Here is a 19,610-nt window from a genome sequence, read left to right as displayed (position 1 = left end):
GATTAATTGGAGCTTCCCTCCAACAGACATGTTTTTTTTCTCCCACCCTGGACATTCCACAAATATATAAATCTCACTTGCTTAGTTTCCAGCTGACCTCACAACCGCTGAAGATGCCTGCCATAGATGTGGGGAAAACATCAGGAGATAATGCTTCTGGAATATGGCCAGAGAGCCTGGAAAACTCACAGCAACCCAGTATCCTGTTGCTTTATTTGATTATTTTTTTTAGTTAAGAAAAATAGGTTTCAAGCCTTGCTAGCTCTGGTCAACTTTTGGGAAAAGAGAGAAAGAGAAAAAAAATGGTGTCTTCAAAACTATTCAATTTTTTAAAATAAAATAAAATAAAATACAAACAATATGATTAGAATGGCTTTTCAGGCAAGTGCTAAACGGTGTAACGGTCACACAGTGTTTTACTGTTGTAATGGGGTATGATATTGGTTTTTAAGTGTGTTTTTACAATTGTTTGTTTTTACTATATTTTGTATTATATGTGGCATTAATCTTGCCATTATGTAAGACTGCTCTGGGTCCCCCTGGGGGAGAGGAGCGGTATATAAATTAAATAAATAAATAAATAAATAAATTCTTCTAAGGGCCAAAAAGACAAAACAGACAGAATTAATCCCAGTTGCATTGTTCTCACATTCATAGTGAAATTTCAGATAGTTTTAAACAGGAAGTTTGGGAGGATCAAGTTTGAGCAACACACAAAGCGACTACCTTTTTATAGTATTTCGGCATTACTGAGTTGGCATTGTTTGTTGACAAGAGGAAGCAGTGTTGCAGACATCTTATGCAACACTTATTTCACTATATTGCTAGTAATTACAAGGAAATAATTAAAAACTTGCATGTTTCTTATTTTGAGATCATGCCAGTCTTTTTTCCATGGGCCTCAATGAAACAACACATCATGTTTTTACATCATTGCACTAGATAAACACAAATGGAAGGCAAAAGTCCGAAGCATTTTAATAACTTTGTAACTGAAACTAGAACCTATAGACAGTAGTTATTTCATACTAATGTATGATCTTTTGCTTTCCTCCCACTTTACAGCCATATGATTACTTTTCTATTCAGTGTGGATTGTACTGTCTTATTATTTAAGAAATGTTTCCATTTTCAGAGAGAGGACTCTTCCTGAGATTTTCAAGTAGCACACAGAAAAAGGACACGGTCCATAGAAAAGAGATAATGTTATTTTCTGCTTTGGGTCTGCCAAAAGGAACATTTTCCCCAATTTTACTATCCATTTCTTCCTTTTTAGGTCTTTTTTTCTTTCCTTCACTCTTTCTTCTTATTTTTAAAATATTGCTTCCATGAGGACACCTCTGGACTGCACACTTCTTTTTTTTTATAAGCATTACATGTTGCTTCCTCAGATGTATAGGCTTCTAAACTTCTTGTCCTCAGGCCTGTAGGCACAGGAGGCCCAAACGTATTTTGTCCTTTTCACACTAACAGGAATATACAAAGCTTTTACTTGAATGTTCAGCTTTTGTTAAAAGAAGAAACCAATGCCGAGTCTGATGCTAGTGGGTGAACAAATAAAACCATACAGGTAATAATTATTTGCTAGGAAAAATGAGAAGCAGTAAGCTGCAAAACTGATCCTTTCCTTAATCAATTTAAATACTATTACAGATTGGGCACCCCCTTATTTGGAATTTTGAAATCCAAAATACTCCAAAATCCAAAATTCATCAGATGGCCACAGTGTCCACAGATACTCAGAGGGGTTTCCTGCAAACTCTGGAGTATCCCACAACTTTGTTTAGTGTCGATCAAAGATGAATTAAAGGTGAAAACACTCTGGATACCTACCAAAAAGTCACTGTGCATTATCAAGACTGCCAGGTTTGAGATGTATATGAGTTGTTGTTTTTTCACTAGTGTAGACAAGCCAAATGTCTTTATTTGCAACTGTGTCGATGGAATCTCATAACCTAATTATAGAAAAATATTAAAGTGAACATATTCTAATCCTGGTCCAAAATATGCTATGGATTTCAGTACACATATGCACTTAGGGCTTAAGCTTAAAATCTCTCATATAGGTAATATTAAAATAGGGAATTTATTATACAGCATGACCTTCATGGAGCCCCCCGGTGGCACAGTGGATTAAACTGCTGAGCTGCTGAACTTGCTGACCAAAAGGTCAGCGTTTCAAATCTGGGGAGTGGGGTGAGCTCCTGCTATTCCCAGCTTCTGGCGGGAAGGTAACGGTGCTCCATGCAGTCATGCTGGCCACATGACCTTGGAGGTGGCTACGGACAACGTTGGCTCTTCGGCTTAGAAATGGAGATGAATACCAGCCCCCAAAGTCAGATGACTAGACTAGGGGAAAACCTTTACCTTTTACCTATGACCTCCAAGCATCCCAGTTTGGCAGGGACAGTCCCGATTAATCATCTGTCATCTCACTTTTTCAGCTGCTTTTAAAATGTCTCCGTACATCTCTTATTCCCAGTTTTTTCATTTGGTCTTGGCTTAATGCAAACTCAGCTGAAGTTTGCAATCAATTAACTGACTGGAGGAAATAGCAATTAGGAGCAGAAGCGTTCCTTTCCTGGTAGGATCAGACAAAAGCAAACTGCTGCAGCTTCTCCTACCTTGTGTGTTCTTCCTCACTAATAACTATTGTCATCTTGATCACACTATGATGTTGCTTGGTCATGTATCCTGGTTTTCATCTGTGAAATGTTGGAGGGTATGACACATTCAGCTTTGTTCAGTTGAGCAACCAAAAGCTTTATTTACTATTAAAATTAAAATGTAAACTGCTTCCAATTCAGTATACAATTGGATAACAAAAGCTAAAGAATCAAACATACCCAATTCAATTTTTGCAACATTTCATTTTTTTTTACAGAAAGTAGAGGGAAAAGAAATTGATTCAAACTTCAGCTATTTGAATTTCCCCTTGCATTTCCTTTTTGAACTACAGTGTTCACTTTCTGAATTCGGTACTAATTTTAATTTTCAGTAGCACTCATGCTGGAGCATTTGTCTGTACAGTTGATCACTTGATTCCTGTATGCAAAACCAAATATGTGACTTACTGTGGGGTGTGCAACTCTTTTGAACAGGAAGTGGTTTCACTGTGCTTTCCTCCTTGCTTGCTTGCTTTCTGTTGCTTCAGGCAAAATGAGATTTGTAGCCTTCAGAAACATAACTGTTTCATGTTTTCCATTTTATTTTTAAAAGTTACAGTTGAGTGTTGGTACAGCGGATGAGAAGCTGATGTACAACAAGCCGTAGGTAAGGAAATTCAATTCACTTCTAAAGCTTACAACCTGTTGCTCAAGACGAAAAATGAAAACATGCATGGGGAGAAGATACAGGAGGGAATGGAAAGAGAAAGCTACCATACTATTGCCTTGACAAAGGTGGGCATGCTAGCTGGTTCAGAGCTCCTCATCCACAAAGCTTAGAAAAATATTGCGAAAAAAGCCCCAGATCTTGCACAGTTGAGAACAACTTTTACATTTTCAAAGGCTTTAGCATAAAATCTCACCCAGCTTTGAGATATCTAAAAACCTGTTTGGCAGATGGTTTTACCAGGGAATCGTTTTGAGAAAGGGATGGTGGGTATAAGACATTTTGCTATGATGTAAACCTACAGTAGCACATTTTGGTATTCTATCCCACAGCTGAAGTATAGCAGCAATAGCCATAAACAGTGGGAATGCCAGTAAAAATACTATCCTGTGGGCATATAATTAAGAATGAAAAACGTGCCTAGCTACAGTAGTACATTTGCACTAAAAATCAGCGGTGAAGCCGTATTGACAATACTAGAAGTGTGGAAAGTTTTTTTTCTTCCAAATGCTAATGGAAAACGTGTCCAACAGAGGCAGAGGGAGATGTACCAGCTCTGCTCTACAGTTCTTATGCAGAGACAGGGAAGAAACTGCCGTCTTCTGCATCATTAACCGGAACCCTAGAGTTACACATTCTTGAGCATTGGATAGCTGTTGTTTTCCCTGAAACATTTATATCCCTGAAAATCTGGAAAATCTCATTTCCAGATGTCTTTCTGCCATTTTCAGTATCTCCCTGCATCCTCAGAAGTGAGGTAGCTATCCGTCTTCTTCCCCTCAATCTGCCCTCAAAATCTTATTGAATGGCCTGCTCCCCATAGTTTCTAGGTAATTTAGTGGCATCAGTAGTACCACAGAATGAAGATTTAGCTCCATTTTACTGCTTATTTGATTGCAGGATATCTGCAGTGTTTGCATAGCTAAAGGAGATCTCCAAAGATACATTTTGAAGATGCAGAATGAAGTCTCACAGGCCATTCTGACATCGTTCCAGAGCTGGCAATTCTCACAGAAAAAGAGGAAGATGGCTTGGAACGTTTCTGAATATGGGCCCCATCTGCATTGAACTGCATTATGAGAGTTGACACTGAATATATAATGCAGTTTCAAACTGCATTGTATAGTAGTATAGATGAGCCCATATGTCAGTCCAGACAACTTGTATATTTAGAACTGTTTATATGAACCACCAGAAGAAATGTGGGGTTTCAGACAGAGAGAGATCTTTCAGATCATTTGTTACCTAATTCCTTTTCAAAATATACAGTGGAAAATCAGACAAGTCACTCTGCGTAGAATACAATGTGGAATTTTGAAGTTAACATGGTGCTTATCATGCAGAACTGGTGAGGGGAAGACATTTCACACATTTTGAATGCTACACTTTAATAGATCCATGTAGGGCACCTCATACTAGATAGATCCAGGGAAGTCATGCTACCCGTCTATTTCGCCTTGGTCAGACCTCACCTGGAATCACACTGTGTCCAATTCTGGGCATCGTAATTGAAAGGAGATGTTAACAAGCTGGAAGGTGTCCAGAGGAGGGCGGACTAAGATGATCAAGGGTCTGGAGTACAAGCCCTATGAGGAGTGGCTGAAAGAGCTGGGCATGTTTAACCCTGCAGAAGAGAAGGCTGAAAGGAGACATGATAGCCATGTATAAATACAGTAGAGTCTCACTTATCCAACACTCGCTTATCCAACATTCTGGATTATCCAACGCATTTTTGTAGTCAATGTTTTCAATATATCGTGATATTTTGGTGCTAAATTCGTAAATACAGTAATTACTACATAGCATTACTGCGTATTGAACTACTTTTTTTGCCAAATTTGTTGTCTAACATGATGTTTTGGTGCTTCATTTGTAAAATCATAACCTAATTTGATGTTTAATAGGCTTTTCCTTAATGCCTCCTTATTATCCAACATATTCGCTTTTCCAACATTCTGCCGGCCCGTTTATGTTGGATAAGTGAGACTCTACTGTATGTGAGGGGAAGTCATAGGGAGCTGCCCTGGAGACTAGGACGCGGAACAATGGCTTTAAACTACAGGAAAGGAGATTCTACCTGAACATCAGGAAGAACTTCCTTACTGTGAGAGCTGTTCAGCAGTGAAACTCTCTGCCCCAGACTGTGGTGGAGGCTCCTTCTTTGGAGGCTTTTAAGCAGAGGGTGGATGGCCGGGGGTGCTTTGAATGCGATTTTCCTGCTTCTTGGCAGGGGATTGGAGTGGATGGCCCATGAGGTCTCTTCCAACTATAGTAGAGTCTCACTTATCCAACATAAATGGGCTGGCAAAACGTTGGATAAGTGAATATGTTGGATAATGAGAGATTAAAGAGAAGCCTATTAAACATCAAATTAAGTTATGATTTTACAAATTAAGCACCAAAACATCATGTTATACAACAAATTTGACAGAAAAAGTAGTTCATTACACATTAATGCTATGTAGTAATTACTGTATTTACGAATTTAGCACCAAAATATCACGATGTATTGAAAACATTGACTACAAAAATGCGTTGGATAATCCAGAATGTTGGATAAGCGAATGTTGGATAAGTGAGACTCTACTGTATATGATTCTAAGTGAAGGTGGGTATAGAAGGGTAGAGATATGCACCCATGCAAAGCAGATTTCTAGTCCAGTAATTGTGTGAATGAAATACCTGAAAATGTGCAGATTTCCCATGAGAAATACAATAGAAACCACTATATTTTAACAGTTTACAAAAAGTGCCATAAGAAGTAACAGTTCACGGGTTTTGCTTTAATGTTTCTGTGCTGCTCTTAGGTTTATTTCTTGAACTGAACGGAAAGTTTCTTTTTAATTGGTGTACAGTATTTTTTTTAAAAAAGAAAGCTATGAATATTAAATAATATTATTTGACACCTGTATATTGTGTATTGTTTCCCATCATAAAATGTGAGGATGGAGGGGAATAGAAAATAATATAATAATAATGATGATGATGATGATGTAAGAAAATCGCACAGACAGACTACAAACAGAGGCACAACTATGTGGCCCAAATGATTCATTGGAACTTATGCCTCAAGTACTACCTCCCAGCAGCAAAGAACTGGTGGGATCACAAACCTGCAAAAGTATTGGAAAATGAGCACACAAAGGTACTGTTGGACTTCTGAATCCAGACTGACAAAGTTCTGGAACACAACACACCAGACATCACAGTTGTGGAAAAGAAAAAGGTTTGGATCATTGATGTCGCCATCCCAGGTGACAGCCGCATTGAGGAAAAACAACAGGAAAAACCCAGCCGCTATCAGGACCTCAAGATTGAAATTCAAAGACTCTGGCAGAAACCAGTGCAGGTGGTCCCGGTGGTGATTGGCACACTGGGTGCCATGCCAAAAGATCTCAGCCGGCATTTGGAAACAATAGACATTGACAATATCACAATCTGCCAACTACAAAAGGCCACCCTACTGGGATCTGCACGCATCATCCGAAAATACATCACACAGTCCTAGACACTTGGGAAGTGTTCGACTTGTGATTTTGTGATACGAAATCCAGCATATCTATCTTGTTTGCTGTGTCATACAATAAAATAATAACTTTATTTTTATATCCCGCTCCCATCTCCCCAGAGGGGACTCGGGGTGGCTCACATGGGGACAAGCCCAGTTCCAAAATACAGTAGAGTCTCGCTTATCCAACATAAACGGGCCGGCAGAACGTTGGATAAGCGAATATGTTGGATAATAAGGAGAGATTAAGTAAAAGCCTATTAAACATGAAATTAGGTTATGATTTTACAAATTAAGAACCAAAACATCATGTTATACAACAAATTTGACAGAAAATGTAGTTCAATAAACAGTAATGCTATGTAGTAATTATTTTATTTACAAATTTAGCACCAAAATATCATGATGTGTTGAAAACATTGACTACAAATCCAGAACACTGGATAAGCGAGTGTTGGATAAGTGAGACTCTACTGTTCAATAAAATACAGCATAATTAAACCAATGTAAAACAGGTAAAATAGTATAAACATACGAAGAAAAACAAACATAGAAAAATAAACTTGAAACAACAATGCAATAATTTTAGCTAACTCGTCAATAGGTTTGTTTGAAGAGGACTCTCACCTCTTCTGGTCTGAGCTATTTCTATTTCTTTTTCACAATTAAAACACTAGATAATCACGTTAAGGATTTGGCCTTCAAACTGCCTGTTACTAACCATTAGAGACAAATGGAAAGGCAGTCAACCACAGTGCTTCAAGTTAAATTGCCAGATATGTTGCTTAAGAAGGTAGGAAAAACTTTACCTCAGATAATGATAAACTCCTTCCAAAATTAGTAGGCAGTGCTGTATTAAATGGATGAAATGAAGTGAAGGTACCATCACCAGGGGCTTTGAGGAAAGAGGCAGCCTTTGTTTTCTTTGCTGCCTCAGGCTCAGCTCCTGGAACTCACTCCTTGCAGAACTGAGGCCCTGGCTCTATGACTCTGTGAAGCAAGGCCCAGCAAAAACACCTGCCTGCCTTCAGGGCCCAGGGCACAAATGGACCACATCTCAGCCATAGAGGGCCTCCGCCATCTTGCTCCCTGGGGGAGCAGGGAAGGTATAAAAAGAAGGGTTGAAACTCTATAGAGAGGGAGATGGAGGTAGTGGTAAAGAAGGGATCTATGTTAATTGCTGTAATAACATGTTTCATGCGTATGTCTATGTTTGATGTTTTTATAGTTGTAATGGTTTAACCCAGGGGTCCTCAAACATTTAAAGCAGAGGGCTGGTCCACAATCCTTCAGACTGTTGAGGGGCCGAATTATCATTTGGGGGGGGGGGGGGGGAATGAACAAATTCCTATGCACACTGCACATATCTTATTTGTAGTGCAAAACAACAGCAATAACAACGAAAGAACAATACAATATTTAAAAATGAAAATAATTTTAACCAACATAAATCTATCAAGATTTCAATAGGAAGTGTGGGCCTGCTTCTGGCCAATGAGATAGTTAGGTTAATTAGGATTGTTGTTGTTGTTGTTGTTGTTGTGTGTCTTCAAGTCATTTCAGACTTTGGGCGAGCTTAATCCAAAATTATTTATGTATTCATTTACTACATTTATTTACTACATTTATATCCCACTCTTCTCACCCCGAAGGGAACTCAGAGCAGCTGTATGTACATACAGTATATTATATTTTTAGCATAGCACAATATTAGCATTATATATTACTACAGTAGAGTCTCACTTATCCAAGCTAAACGGGCCGGCAGAAGCTTGGATAAGCGAATATGTTGGATAATAAGGAGGGATTAAGGAAAAGCCTATTAAACATCAAATTAGGTTATGATTTTACAAATTAAGCACCAAAACATCATGTTATACAACAAATTTGACAGAAAACGTAGTTCAATACGCAGTCATGTTATGTTGTAATTACTGTATTTACAAATTTAGCACCAAAATATCACGATATATTGAAAACATTCACTACAAAAATGGCTTGGATTATCCAGAGGCTTGGATAAGTGAGACTACTATATATTGAACTATACCACTATACTATAATATTATATGTAATATATAACATATAATTAATATATGGTATTATTATTAGTAGTATTATCTATATATATAAAAGAGTGATGGCATCACGGCGATGGACAAAACAACAAATCTACAGCTCCCCCAAACTCTAAAATTGGCAACGCAATCCATCATCCCCGCCTCCAGTAAGATACAACATAATCAAACAAAAAACACAATCACAACACCAAAAAAACACAACAGGCAATCTGCGCACGCGCAGAAACACAGTCCTCCCAACTCTTTCCGCGCGCGCGCACACACACAGAACCGTTCCCCTCCCTCCCTCTCTTGCACCTCCTCCACCGCCGAAGCCAGGGACTCTGCAGGAGAAGGCACATCTCCGCCTCACGAGGCTGAGCTCCCCATCCTCGAATCGGGAGTTCTACTCCAAAACACCCGGAGGGCCTAAGCCGACCCTTCCCTGCCCTCACCTCTCGCCTGGAAAACAAAAAGGTCCCTCCCTCGGGACCTTCCTGGTTTTTGGCGCCAACACTGTCATTGCCGCGCCAGGCACTTCTGGGAAAGCGAGTCCTGCCTCTCTCCCTCTGTGTGGAGGGGCAGCCTTTCCCACCCCTTTCTCTTCCTCTCGGGCCTGCAGCGGCGGACGAGCACCACGTTGCCCGCCTTCCTGGCCCGGTTCCCCTCCTCCTCCTCGCCGCTGCTCAGGCCTCCTCCTGTCCTCCGCGGGAAGAACATGGAGGCCGGCATCGGGAAGCGCGGAGGCGGGGAGGAAGCCGCGACACCCCAGGCCTGCGCCTCCACTGGAGCCCGCTCTTGCCTGGCCTACAACCCACCACCACACCGGCGCCACCTCCGGTAGGAGGGGAAGGGCCGGGATGGAGGGGCAAAGGGGAAGGGCAGACCTCACCCCGCCACGCCTCCCGCCTGGCCCCTGAGCACGTACAGAGCGCCTTCTCCTCTTCTCTTATTTACCCTTTTCCAGGGCCCGGGGGATGGCGCAAACGCCTTCCTTGCAAAATTATAAATATACAGTAGAATCTCACTTATCCAACATAAACATCCCAGCACAACATTGCATAACTGAATATGTTGGATAATAAGAACGGATTCAGGAAATCCCAATTAAACATCAAATTAGGGAATCATTATACAAATTAACCACCAAAACATCATGTTATACAACAAATTTGACGGAAAAAGTATCACAATTTAAAACACTGAATACACAAAAATTGACTACTAAAACGCAGACTACGTTGGATAATCCAGAACATTGCATTACCAAATGTTGGATAACTGAGATTCTACTGTAAGATGAAATAATTACTGTGGTGCAGTAATACACAACAATATAATCTCTACAATCACAACACTAAATAAACAACACCACTCTGAAAACGGGAATTCCAGACAGGAAACAATCAGGGCCAGCTAACACCTCCCAACAAAGTATTCCCATCGCCAAAGTCTGGGAAATCCTCTGTTTTCTGAGGGTCACAGACAGTAGAAGCACATAAAATATCACACACAACACCACTCTGAAAACAAGGAAATTCCAGAGAGGAAACAATCACGGCCAGCTAACACCTCCCAACAAAAAATTCACTCAGGGAGGAAACAGCCAGGCTTTAAAGCTACAAGGTCATTACATGCTAATCATTTTTCCTAATTGCAGCATTCATACTTCCCTCCAACAGACAAAAACAATCAAAAATATTGTATATTCACAACCTTACGAAAATAATACCCCTGATGGTGCAGCGTGTTAAAGCGCTGAGCTGCTAAACTTCTGGACCGAAAGGTTGCAGGTTTGAATTCGAGGAACAGACAGAGCCCCCACTGTTAGCCCCAACTTCTCCCAACCCTAAAGTTCAAAAACATTCAAATGAGAGTAGATGAATAGGTACCACTCCAGCGGAAAGGTTACGGTACTCCATGCAGTCATACCACATGACCTTGGAGGAGTCTACGGACAACGCCAGCTCTTCAAGCTTAAAAATAGAGATAACCACTAACCCCCAAAGTCGGACACGACTGGACTTAATGTCAGGGGAAAACGTTTACTCTTTACCTTAACTACCACCAATTCCTCAATACTTTATTTCCCATACCACCAGACTTCGCCACAGCAACGCGTGGCCGGGCACAGCTAGTATTGTATAAAATGATAATATTATTATCAATATCATATGTATATACAATATATTATATTATTAGAACAGATATAAAAATCTTATATTATAAATGAGGGCGGGGGCCAGGTAAATGACCTTGGAGGGCCGCATCCGGCCCCCGGGCCTTAGTTTGGGGACCCCTGGTTTAACCTATAGCTATATGTTTTTGATTTAGATATGTGATATATTTTTATACATATGTGAGGCACTGAATTTTGCCCTTTATTATGTTGTAAACTGCTTTGAGTCCCTCTAGGGGTGAGAAAAGCGGTATAGAAATGCAGTTAATAATAATAATAATAATACAGTAGAGTCTCACTTATCCAAGACTTGCTTATCCAAGGTTCTGGATTATCCAAGGCATTTTTGTAGTCAATATTTTCAATATATCATATTTTTATTTATTTTATTTATTTATTTATATTTATAAATAAATTTATATTCCGCCCTTCTCACCCCGAAGGGGACTCAGGGCGGATCACATTACACATATAGGCAAACATTCAATGCCTTTTAACATAGAACAAAGACAAGACAAACATAGGCTCTGAGCAGGCCTCGAACTCATGACCTCCTGGTCAGAGTGATCTATTGCTGCTGGTTGCAGCTGGCTTGCTCTCCAGCCTGTGCCACAGCCCTGGCTGTGGTGCTAAATTTATAAATACAGTAATTACAACATAACATTACTGCGTATTGAACTACTTTTTCTGTCAAATTTGTTGTATAACACGATGTTTTGGTGCTTATAATTTGTAAAATCATAACCTAATTTGATGTTTAATAGGCTTTTCCTTAATCCCTCCTTATTGTCCAAGATATTCGCTTATCCAAGATTCTGCCGGCCCATTTAGCTTAGATAAATGAGAGACTACTGTAATAATAATAATAATAATAATAATAATAAACCAGTGCAGGTGGTCCTGGTGGTGATGGGCACACTGGGTGCCGTGCCAAAAGATCTCAGCCGGCATTTGGAAACAATAGACATTGACAAAATTACGATCTGCCAACTGCAAAAGGCCACCCTACTGGGATCTGCACGCATTATCTGAAAATACATCACACAGTCCTAGACACTTGGGAAGTGTTCGACTTGTGATTTTGTGATATGAAATCCAGCATATCTATCTTGTTTGCTGTGTCATAATAAAATAATAATAATAATGCTCTGACTCTGTGTGTCAATAACATTTTAATATAAAAACAGACCCACCATTTGGCTGTACAGGTGATGACATGGCTAGATCTCAGTGTCAGAGACAGTCTAGCCACCATAATGAGGATGAATAAACCTTTATCAGGTGGAAGATCATGAGATATAACTTTTTTGGTGTCAAGACAACTTGAGAAATTGCAAGTCATTTCTGGTGTGAGGGAATTGACCATCGGCAAGGACGTTGCCCAGGGGGTGCCCAGATGTTTTACCATCCCGTGGGAGGCTTTTCTCATCCCCCACATGGGAAGCTGAAGCTGACAGATGGGAGCTCACCCTGCTCTCCGGATTCAAACCATTGACCTTTCAATCAGCAGTCCTGCTTACACAAGGGTTTAACCCATTGCACCACCAGGGGCTCCTCATGAGATACAATAACAATTAAATTGGCAATGGTTCCATTTATTATTATATTTTAGAACAATGAGATGGGATAACATTTTGATTTTCTGTTTCAGACTTCAAAGCCTTTTCAGTTAGGATTCAGGTTTAGCACCCACACTCAATCCTCTATTATATTTCTCTGTTCTCGATTCTCTTGCATAAAAGTTTTTTTTTATTTCGTATCAAAAGCATTGCATAATAAATAAGTTTAAAAGCGATAAAATAAAGGAATCACAAACAGCTAAATAGTTTTAGACCAAAAGTGGGCAACAGCAATTGCATTGTCCGTAGCTTTAAACAACAACTCCTCCGTGCATGAGGCAGGGCATTGTGGGCAAGCATACATATAAGGAGTTGTTTGTTCTGCTCTACAGTCACACAAGGTGGTGCATAAAAGTGAGTAAATAATGCTCTGGAGGCTTGTAGCAGATGCACCAACTAATCTTGGAACTTGGGTGGTTAGGATTCATGATCCTGCATTTAAGTCCCTCTTTCTCTCTGTGTGTGTGTGTGTGTGTGTGTGAGAGAGAGAGAGAGAGAGAGAGAGAGAGATGGGTAGGTAGGAATTTTGAAAGAAAAGAACAGATACACCCAATATATGTCCATTTTTGCATATGTTGTCGATTATTGACTGGTAATAAATAAAATAAACTCTTTACTGGAAATGGGCAATACAGTCGCAAGAATAAGAGTTGTTAGGAGATGCCTGTTCAGTCTACTATAACACACGACTGTGTGTTTGTTTGTTTTTTTACCTTTTGCAGTGCCCATCTTTAAGCAATTAGTCACGGAAATGGAGATGTAACTGAGAGAGCAACTAGCCTTTTGTCTTAGGTTTAGGTACATATATCACATGAAAAGAAGCTGGTCAAATTGGGCTTAACTGCCAAAGATTTGGAAAATGTTACTTTGCATTTCGTCCGGAAGATGGCATTCTTTGCAGCAAAGTGTCCATGCATTTAAGTTTTCCTTATAAATTTCCCACCTAAGCACAAATTGGGCATGACAACCTTATAGTTATGAGATCTGACAGATTTAATAATAGCCCAAGGTCCCGATAAGGAGAATATCATGTCCACAATATACGTAAAATGGCTGAAGCTACAAAATGTTTTATGTGTCTAGGACTAGATAAGTCAGGTTAGCATTCTAAAAGTGCTGAACAGGGTCTATGAGAATTGATAATATTTGTACTGTAGGTATTATCTTACTGATCTGGTTCACTTTGTTTGGCACAGTATAAAATATATTCACATTTCACTTTGTGGCAAGGTGATTGCATACACTTATTTTTGAAGAAGTCTAGATATACATATTCTTTGTCATCTCATTTTCTAATAGAGATGTCTTTGTATGAAACCACCTCCACATTTAAATCTTCAAGGTTGGCACATCAAAGACTTTAGAAACATGTATTTTCTTTAATGTGATAATTCTGGACATTTTCATGTGTAAGCTATTTTTTATATTTGCCTATAATGAACTTGAGTTGCTAAAGTCACTGTGTATGGCCTTCAGCGCTTCCTAGATAAATATTTAAACTTGTTTTAAATTGAGGTGATGGGGAGATCAAAATACAGTGATACATGGACTTAAGAGTTTAATTAGTTCTGTGACTGAGCTCTTAACTCAAAACAGTCTTATTTCAAATCTGTTTTCCCACTGAAATGCTACTGATCCGTTCCAACCAGAGCCGGCCCTAGGTATTTTTCAAGTGTAGGCGAACAGAATTTTGGCGCCCCCCCCCCAAACCAATAACTGAAAAATAAAAGCGTTGGATAAGCGAAAATGTTGGATAATAAGGAGGGATTAAGGAAAAGCCTATTAAACATCAAATTACATTAAGATTTTACAAATTAAGCACCAAAACATCATGTTTTACAAGAAATCAACAGAAAAAACAGTCTCGACTGCGCCCCCATATGTTTTGCGCCCGAAGCGACCGCTTAATTTGCCTCATTGTTGGACCGGCCCTGGTTCCAACTCCTCCCCCCATTTTTTGTTGCAGGTTTTTAAATAAGAAAATGTACTTTATAAATAACAAATAATGTATACATGGAAATTCACATAGAACAATAAAAAGAAAGATCAACTTTAAAATGGTGAAAGCACAAAGTTGTGACAAGGAAGCTCATTTGAGGCAACAAAATGTCTGTTGGCCAGTATAACAGCAAGGCAAAACCTGCACATTCACATAGAACAATAAAGAAAGAAAGAAGCACAAAATTGTGGCAAGGAAGCACAAAGTGAAGAAATATTAATTTCTTCATACTGTACTCATTCCAGGCTCCCTCCCTCTCTTGCTCTCTCCCCCTCTCTCTCTTCATGAAGCCAAATATACCAGGAATAAAAACCATGCAAAAACAACTAACCCAAAGTTCCTCACAGTGGCCAAGAGCAAAGCGGATGGCAATATCCCAAAGCGGACAAGAGCAAGGCAGACAGCAATCTCCTAAAGTGAACAAGAACACAAGGGATGCGGCACAGGGGCACAGAGGCTGCTTCTTTAAAGCGCTATACTCTCGCAGTAGCTGTTAACTCAAAACACTGCTCTTATGTCAAAGCAAAACCTGACCTGAACAATAGCTCTTAATTCAAAATGTTCTTCAGTTGGGGTACTCTTTAGCAGAGGTTCTGCCTTAGGTACATAGATTCTCACCAGTTGCTTTGAATCACACTTCTTGAGTTTGTGTGTGATAAGATATATGGCATACAGCATTTACATAAATACATTAGGAAATGAAGTACTTTAGGTGTGGGAATGGGATGGCCCTTGGGACCAAAAATGATAGGTAGACCACTTTATGTAGAGAGATCTCCTTACACCAGGGACTGTTGTGCTAAGAAGAAAGCAAGGATTACTGTGACTTTCAGGAGGCCAGATGGACTGAATTAAGCCTACTTGAGGTCTGGAGTAATTGAAACCATGCATGAATTCCATTATATATTACCTTTGTTATCTCGTCTTTTCTTCAAAAAGATCAATGGAAAATACACCAAATATCATTTTATGGTCTGAACGGTTCTGAGAAATAAGGTATTATCTGCTATCAAAAAACAGTGATAGGCGAACCATCTTGGGGTGTTTGGGGGAGATCATCCAGATTTTAAGCAAAATTACTCAAGTAATTTGGAAAATCCAATTTTTTCTCAGTGACTTCACTGGAAGTGGGGCAGCCTCCTATCCCAATCGCTGTGGTTAAGCAGTTTGGGTTTTGAAGATGGTAGCAGGCAGAATGGGAGTCTGTCCCTTGCCCTGCGCCAGGAATTACAAAAATGATCCAGGTTTCTGGATCAGATTTGGAATCTATGGGATGAAAAAGGTCTTTAGAAGGAAGATTCACAGAGAGGGCATTTCTCAAGAATTCTAGCTTAATTTTAAAGGTAGCATTACATGATACCAAGGTTCATATTTTTAATTGTGGAATTACAACATTTGATGAAATTTTCCATGATCATTGTATCCGAAGCTGCCAACAGGAAGGAAGGAAAGATAGTGACAATGTGACGATTAGACCCCCTCTCATTTCTTACATATATGCCTTACCTAAAGTATATTTCCTCTATCTGTCTGTCCATCTATCTATTTATCAAACTACCTACATTGTTGAAACTGTTTGAGACAGATAGGCATATACCTTCCACCACTGGTCGTTCTGACACAATCAGTGGAAGTCAAACCACATTTAGCACATGAGCAAGCCTGAGATATCGCTCTCACATATGAGTATGGGAAGACCAAAGACAAACTGTAATGCCTGCCAGCTGGCTGTACTAGAAAGGTTACTGAAAGATTAGACAAGAGAAGAATGGCTTTTGAGATAAGGATAAGCTTTTATGTAAACTGCACTCTTCTAAGACAGCTTGGATGAACCAATGAGTAATCAGGTGCTCCGAATTATTGATTCTACTGATACGGTACTCTGAAATCTAAAGACACTCTGTTGGTTTGACTACTCTTTTCTTATTGACTTAATGGGAATAATACCTGATAGTGTTACCAACTATTGTATTTTTCAGATTGACATATTCATCATGCAGCCGTTAGCATCTTCTGATTCTGGTGCTGAAAAGCTGCATCCTTCCCATGAAAACATAGCTGCTGTTCCGATGAGGATAAAGACTGCCAACAGCCCCCATGACAGACACAGCCAAAGTAAATCGATGATACTGTCTGATAATCTGAAAGCCATTGAACCTGTAAGTAGTGTGTCACAAGGATTTTATTTCTCCCTTAGTTGTGTCTACATTAATCCTGTATTCAAAAGATTCTGAAATGGGTTAGATTATCTATTCCAAGTTAGAGTTGCTGACTCTCCTTGAGGACTAAATACTTGCATTCTCTTACATCATAGTAAGAGTGAGGCATACTTCTGAGGGCAATTTTATTGGGACCAGGTTTTAATATCCCCACTTCTCCAGAAATCCATCACAGCTTTAATCTCATAGCCACACTTTCTAAAATATGCCAGTTTTAAATATATAGTTTACCACAGGGTAGACATGATAACATGCACCTTATTCTAAAGGCGAACAATTTTACAAGGTGCATATTATCCATGTGTCTTGTATTCTGGTTAAAATGTATTTTCTTACACCTACTGCTTCCACAATATCACATTAGCAGTGGTAAAGGGTATGTGCAGCATCCTCTCCTTTAAGATTTCCTTTTCCAGGTCAGCACCTTTGGATTAAGGGGTTTTCTGAGCATAGTGAGATAGACCAATTTTGAAGATATAGTGAAGCATCCAAAAAATTTAGCTACATAAAATTGTGAAATGCGACTAAACATCTTTATGTCTGTATACATACTAGTGGAATTTTCCAAACTCTCTTCAAATGCAATCTTTACAGAAAATACATTACTATCCTATTTTTTCTTCATATATGATCTCAGCTGGATTACTGTATATGCTGAAACAAAACACAACTAAAACAACATAAATTAAAAGATTACAATCCACTTTAAACATTAATTTTAAAATGCATGTAACACATAGTACAAAAATACCAAAGGACTGTACTCTCCATTAAATTACTTTTCTGCTAGATGGGTTAAGACAAGAGCAAAGTCCTAACTAAACAAAAGAGAATAAGACTTGTCCCTGTATCCCCACCAAACATGCCTGTGATGAACCTTCTCCTAAAAGATCTTACAATTTGAATAGGATAATACAGGGACATATGGTCTTTCAGATAGTCTGGATCCAAGTCTTATAGAGCTTTATAGGTCATAACTAGCAGTTTACATTTTGTCCGAAACAGATCAACATCAACAGTGGAGCTGTTGCCACAAGTAGTTGTATGTTCTCTGTGGCCAGTCCCATCCAGCAGTGTGGCTGCAACGTTTTGAACATGATGCAATTTCCAGACTTTCCAAAGGCAGACCCATGTGCCATAGTAATGTGCTACTATGGCCGTATCTCCAGGAATAGATGCTCTAACTTTTGCTATCCAAACACACTCAGGTCTGGGTCTAGACAAGGGTCTAGGCCTATACAATCCGTGGCCCTCCAGGTATTTTGACTTCAGCTTCCAGAATTCCTGAACACTGGACAAGCTGGGTAGGGCTTCTGGGAGTTGGAATCACAAACATCTGAAGAACAATGGGGCAAAATAGGTGCTATCCTCTGTCCCCCGTATAATGGTTCTTGAATAAAAAGCAGTCCAGCTGTTTTCACTGGTGGACAAGTATCCCATACCTTTTTAAACACCACATTGTGGCCTCCCACATTACAGTGAATGTATGTTGTGTAGCTGCTATGGAGGTTATTCACCCACTGAACCAACTCATTTGGCTCTTGTAGATGTGCCCTGTGTGATAATAACAGCTTTTATATGGATCCATCTCACACATTTATGCATGACTACCAGTCATATGCATTTCACATTAAGGAAGTAGTTTACTCCTAATTATTTTTGAATGGACTTGAAAGTGAACATTTTTGAAAATAGTAGATATGAATATATAATGGTGAACCAAAATACTAAGGAATACACTTTAGAAATGTCATTATTGTCTCAGTACTTATGGAATTCTTTCATTCAGTGTGTCTTTGTCTTGTAGTACAGTTGTAGTTTATTCAACATAAACGGGCCGGCAGAACGTTGGCTAAGTGAAAATGTTGGATAATAAGGAGGGGTTAAGGAAAAGCCTATTAAATGTCAAAATACATTATGATTTTACCAATTAAGCACCAAAATATAATATTTCACAACAAATCTACAGAAAAAGCAGTTCAATACATGGTAATGTTATGGTAGTAATTACTGTATTTATGAATTTAGCACCAAAGCATCACAATGTATTGAAAACATTGACTACAAAAACATTGGCTACTAACAAATTGACTACAAATAAAGATATAATTGCATAAAATAAACTTACAGTAACAACATTGTCAGAAATTAGATGCGTAAAACATTCAGTCCTTGCAGCCTAGAGAAACAGCTTTGGGTCCAGGTGGGAGGCAGACTGTGTTGGATAATCCAGAATGTTGGATAAGCAAATGTTGGATAAGTGAGCCGCTACTGTAACTAGAAAATGAAAGCCCTCGATTCATCACACAATTTGTTGTTGTTCAGTTCAAAGGGAAACCAGTACAGTGTGAGGTTTGAAACTACAAGCAACTCTAGTACTGAGATTTATATTTCCTGCGTTACAGATACAAGTTGTTTCTTCTGAAAGATACAGTCTCAAATTATACCATAACAACAGCAACAAACCATAAAGACCTTTTTAAGTGTATTAAACTTGTGAGTAATCTTTGTAGAATTTCCTATAGAAGGAACAGGAAATGTTTAAAAACTGGGGTCCAAAATAGCTGTAATTCTAAGCAGCAACAAAAGCCAAAAGGTTGTAGCTTTATTTATTTTGGGTCTCTTCTGAAAAGATTTAACCACTAATACATTAGGGGTGAACTCTGTTAACAGTAATTCCCCTTCCCCTTTGC

The 19,610-nt window shown here is 39.1% G+C and overlaps 1 protein-coding gene and 1 long non-coding RNA gene across 4 annotated transcripts in view; one reads left to right on the top strand and one right to left on the bottom strand.

Moving 5' to 3' along the window:
- The window catches only part of LOC134294895 (uncharacterized), a 123,367-nt gene that overhangs the window by 82,348 nt on the left and 21,409 nt on the right, over positions 1-19,610 (bottom strand). The gene's annotated exons all lie outside the window — the stretch shown is intronic.
- The window catches only part of arhgap15 (Rho GTPase activating protein 15), a 505,752-nt gene continuing 489,232 nt past the window's right edge, over positions 3,091-19,610 (top strand). Inside the window, exons 1-2 of one of the 3 annotated variants that reach the window (XM_008112886.3) lie at positions 3,091-3,273; positions 16,678-16,857. In XM_008112886.3, coding sequence (XP_008111093.2) covers positions 16,693-16,857 — 165 coding nt within the window. In that variant the 5' untranslated portion in view covers positions 3,091-3,273; positions 16,678-16,692. Of the gene's footprint in view, positions 3,274-7,832; positions 7,948-13,035; positions 13,054-16,677; positions 16,858-19,610 lie in introns of those variants that run through there. The other 2 variants (XM_008112893.3, XM_008112901.2) reach the window with 2 other exon arrangements.

This window comes from Anolis carolinensis, chromosome 1 (genome assembly GCF_035594765.1).
Source record: "Anolis carolinensis isolate JA03-04 chromosome 1, rAnoCar3.1.pri, whole genome shotgun sequence".
NCBI classification, from domain to species: Eukaryota; Metazoa; Chordata; class Lepidosauria; order Squamata; family Dactyloidae; genus Anolis; species Anolis carolinensis.
Note: the sequence above shows the minus strand (reverse complement) of the source record. Positions and strands in the feature narration are given on the sequence as shown.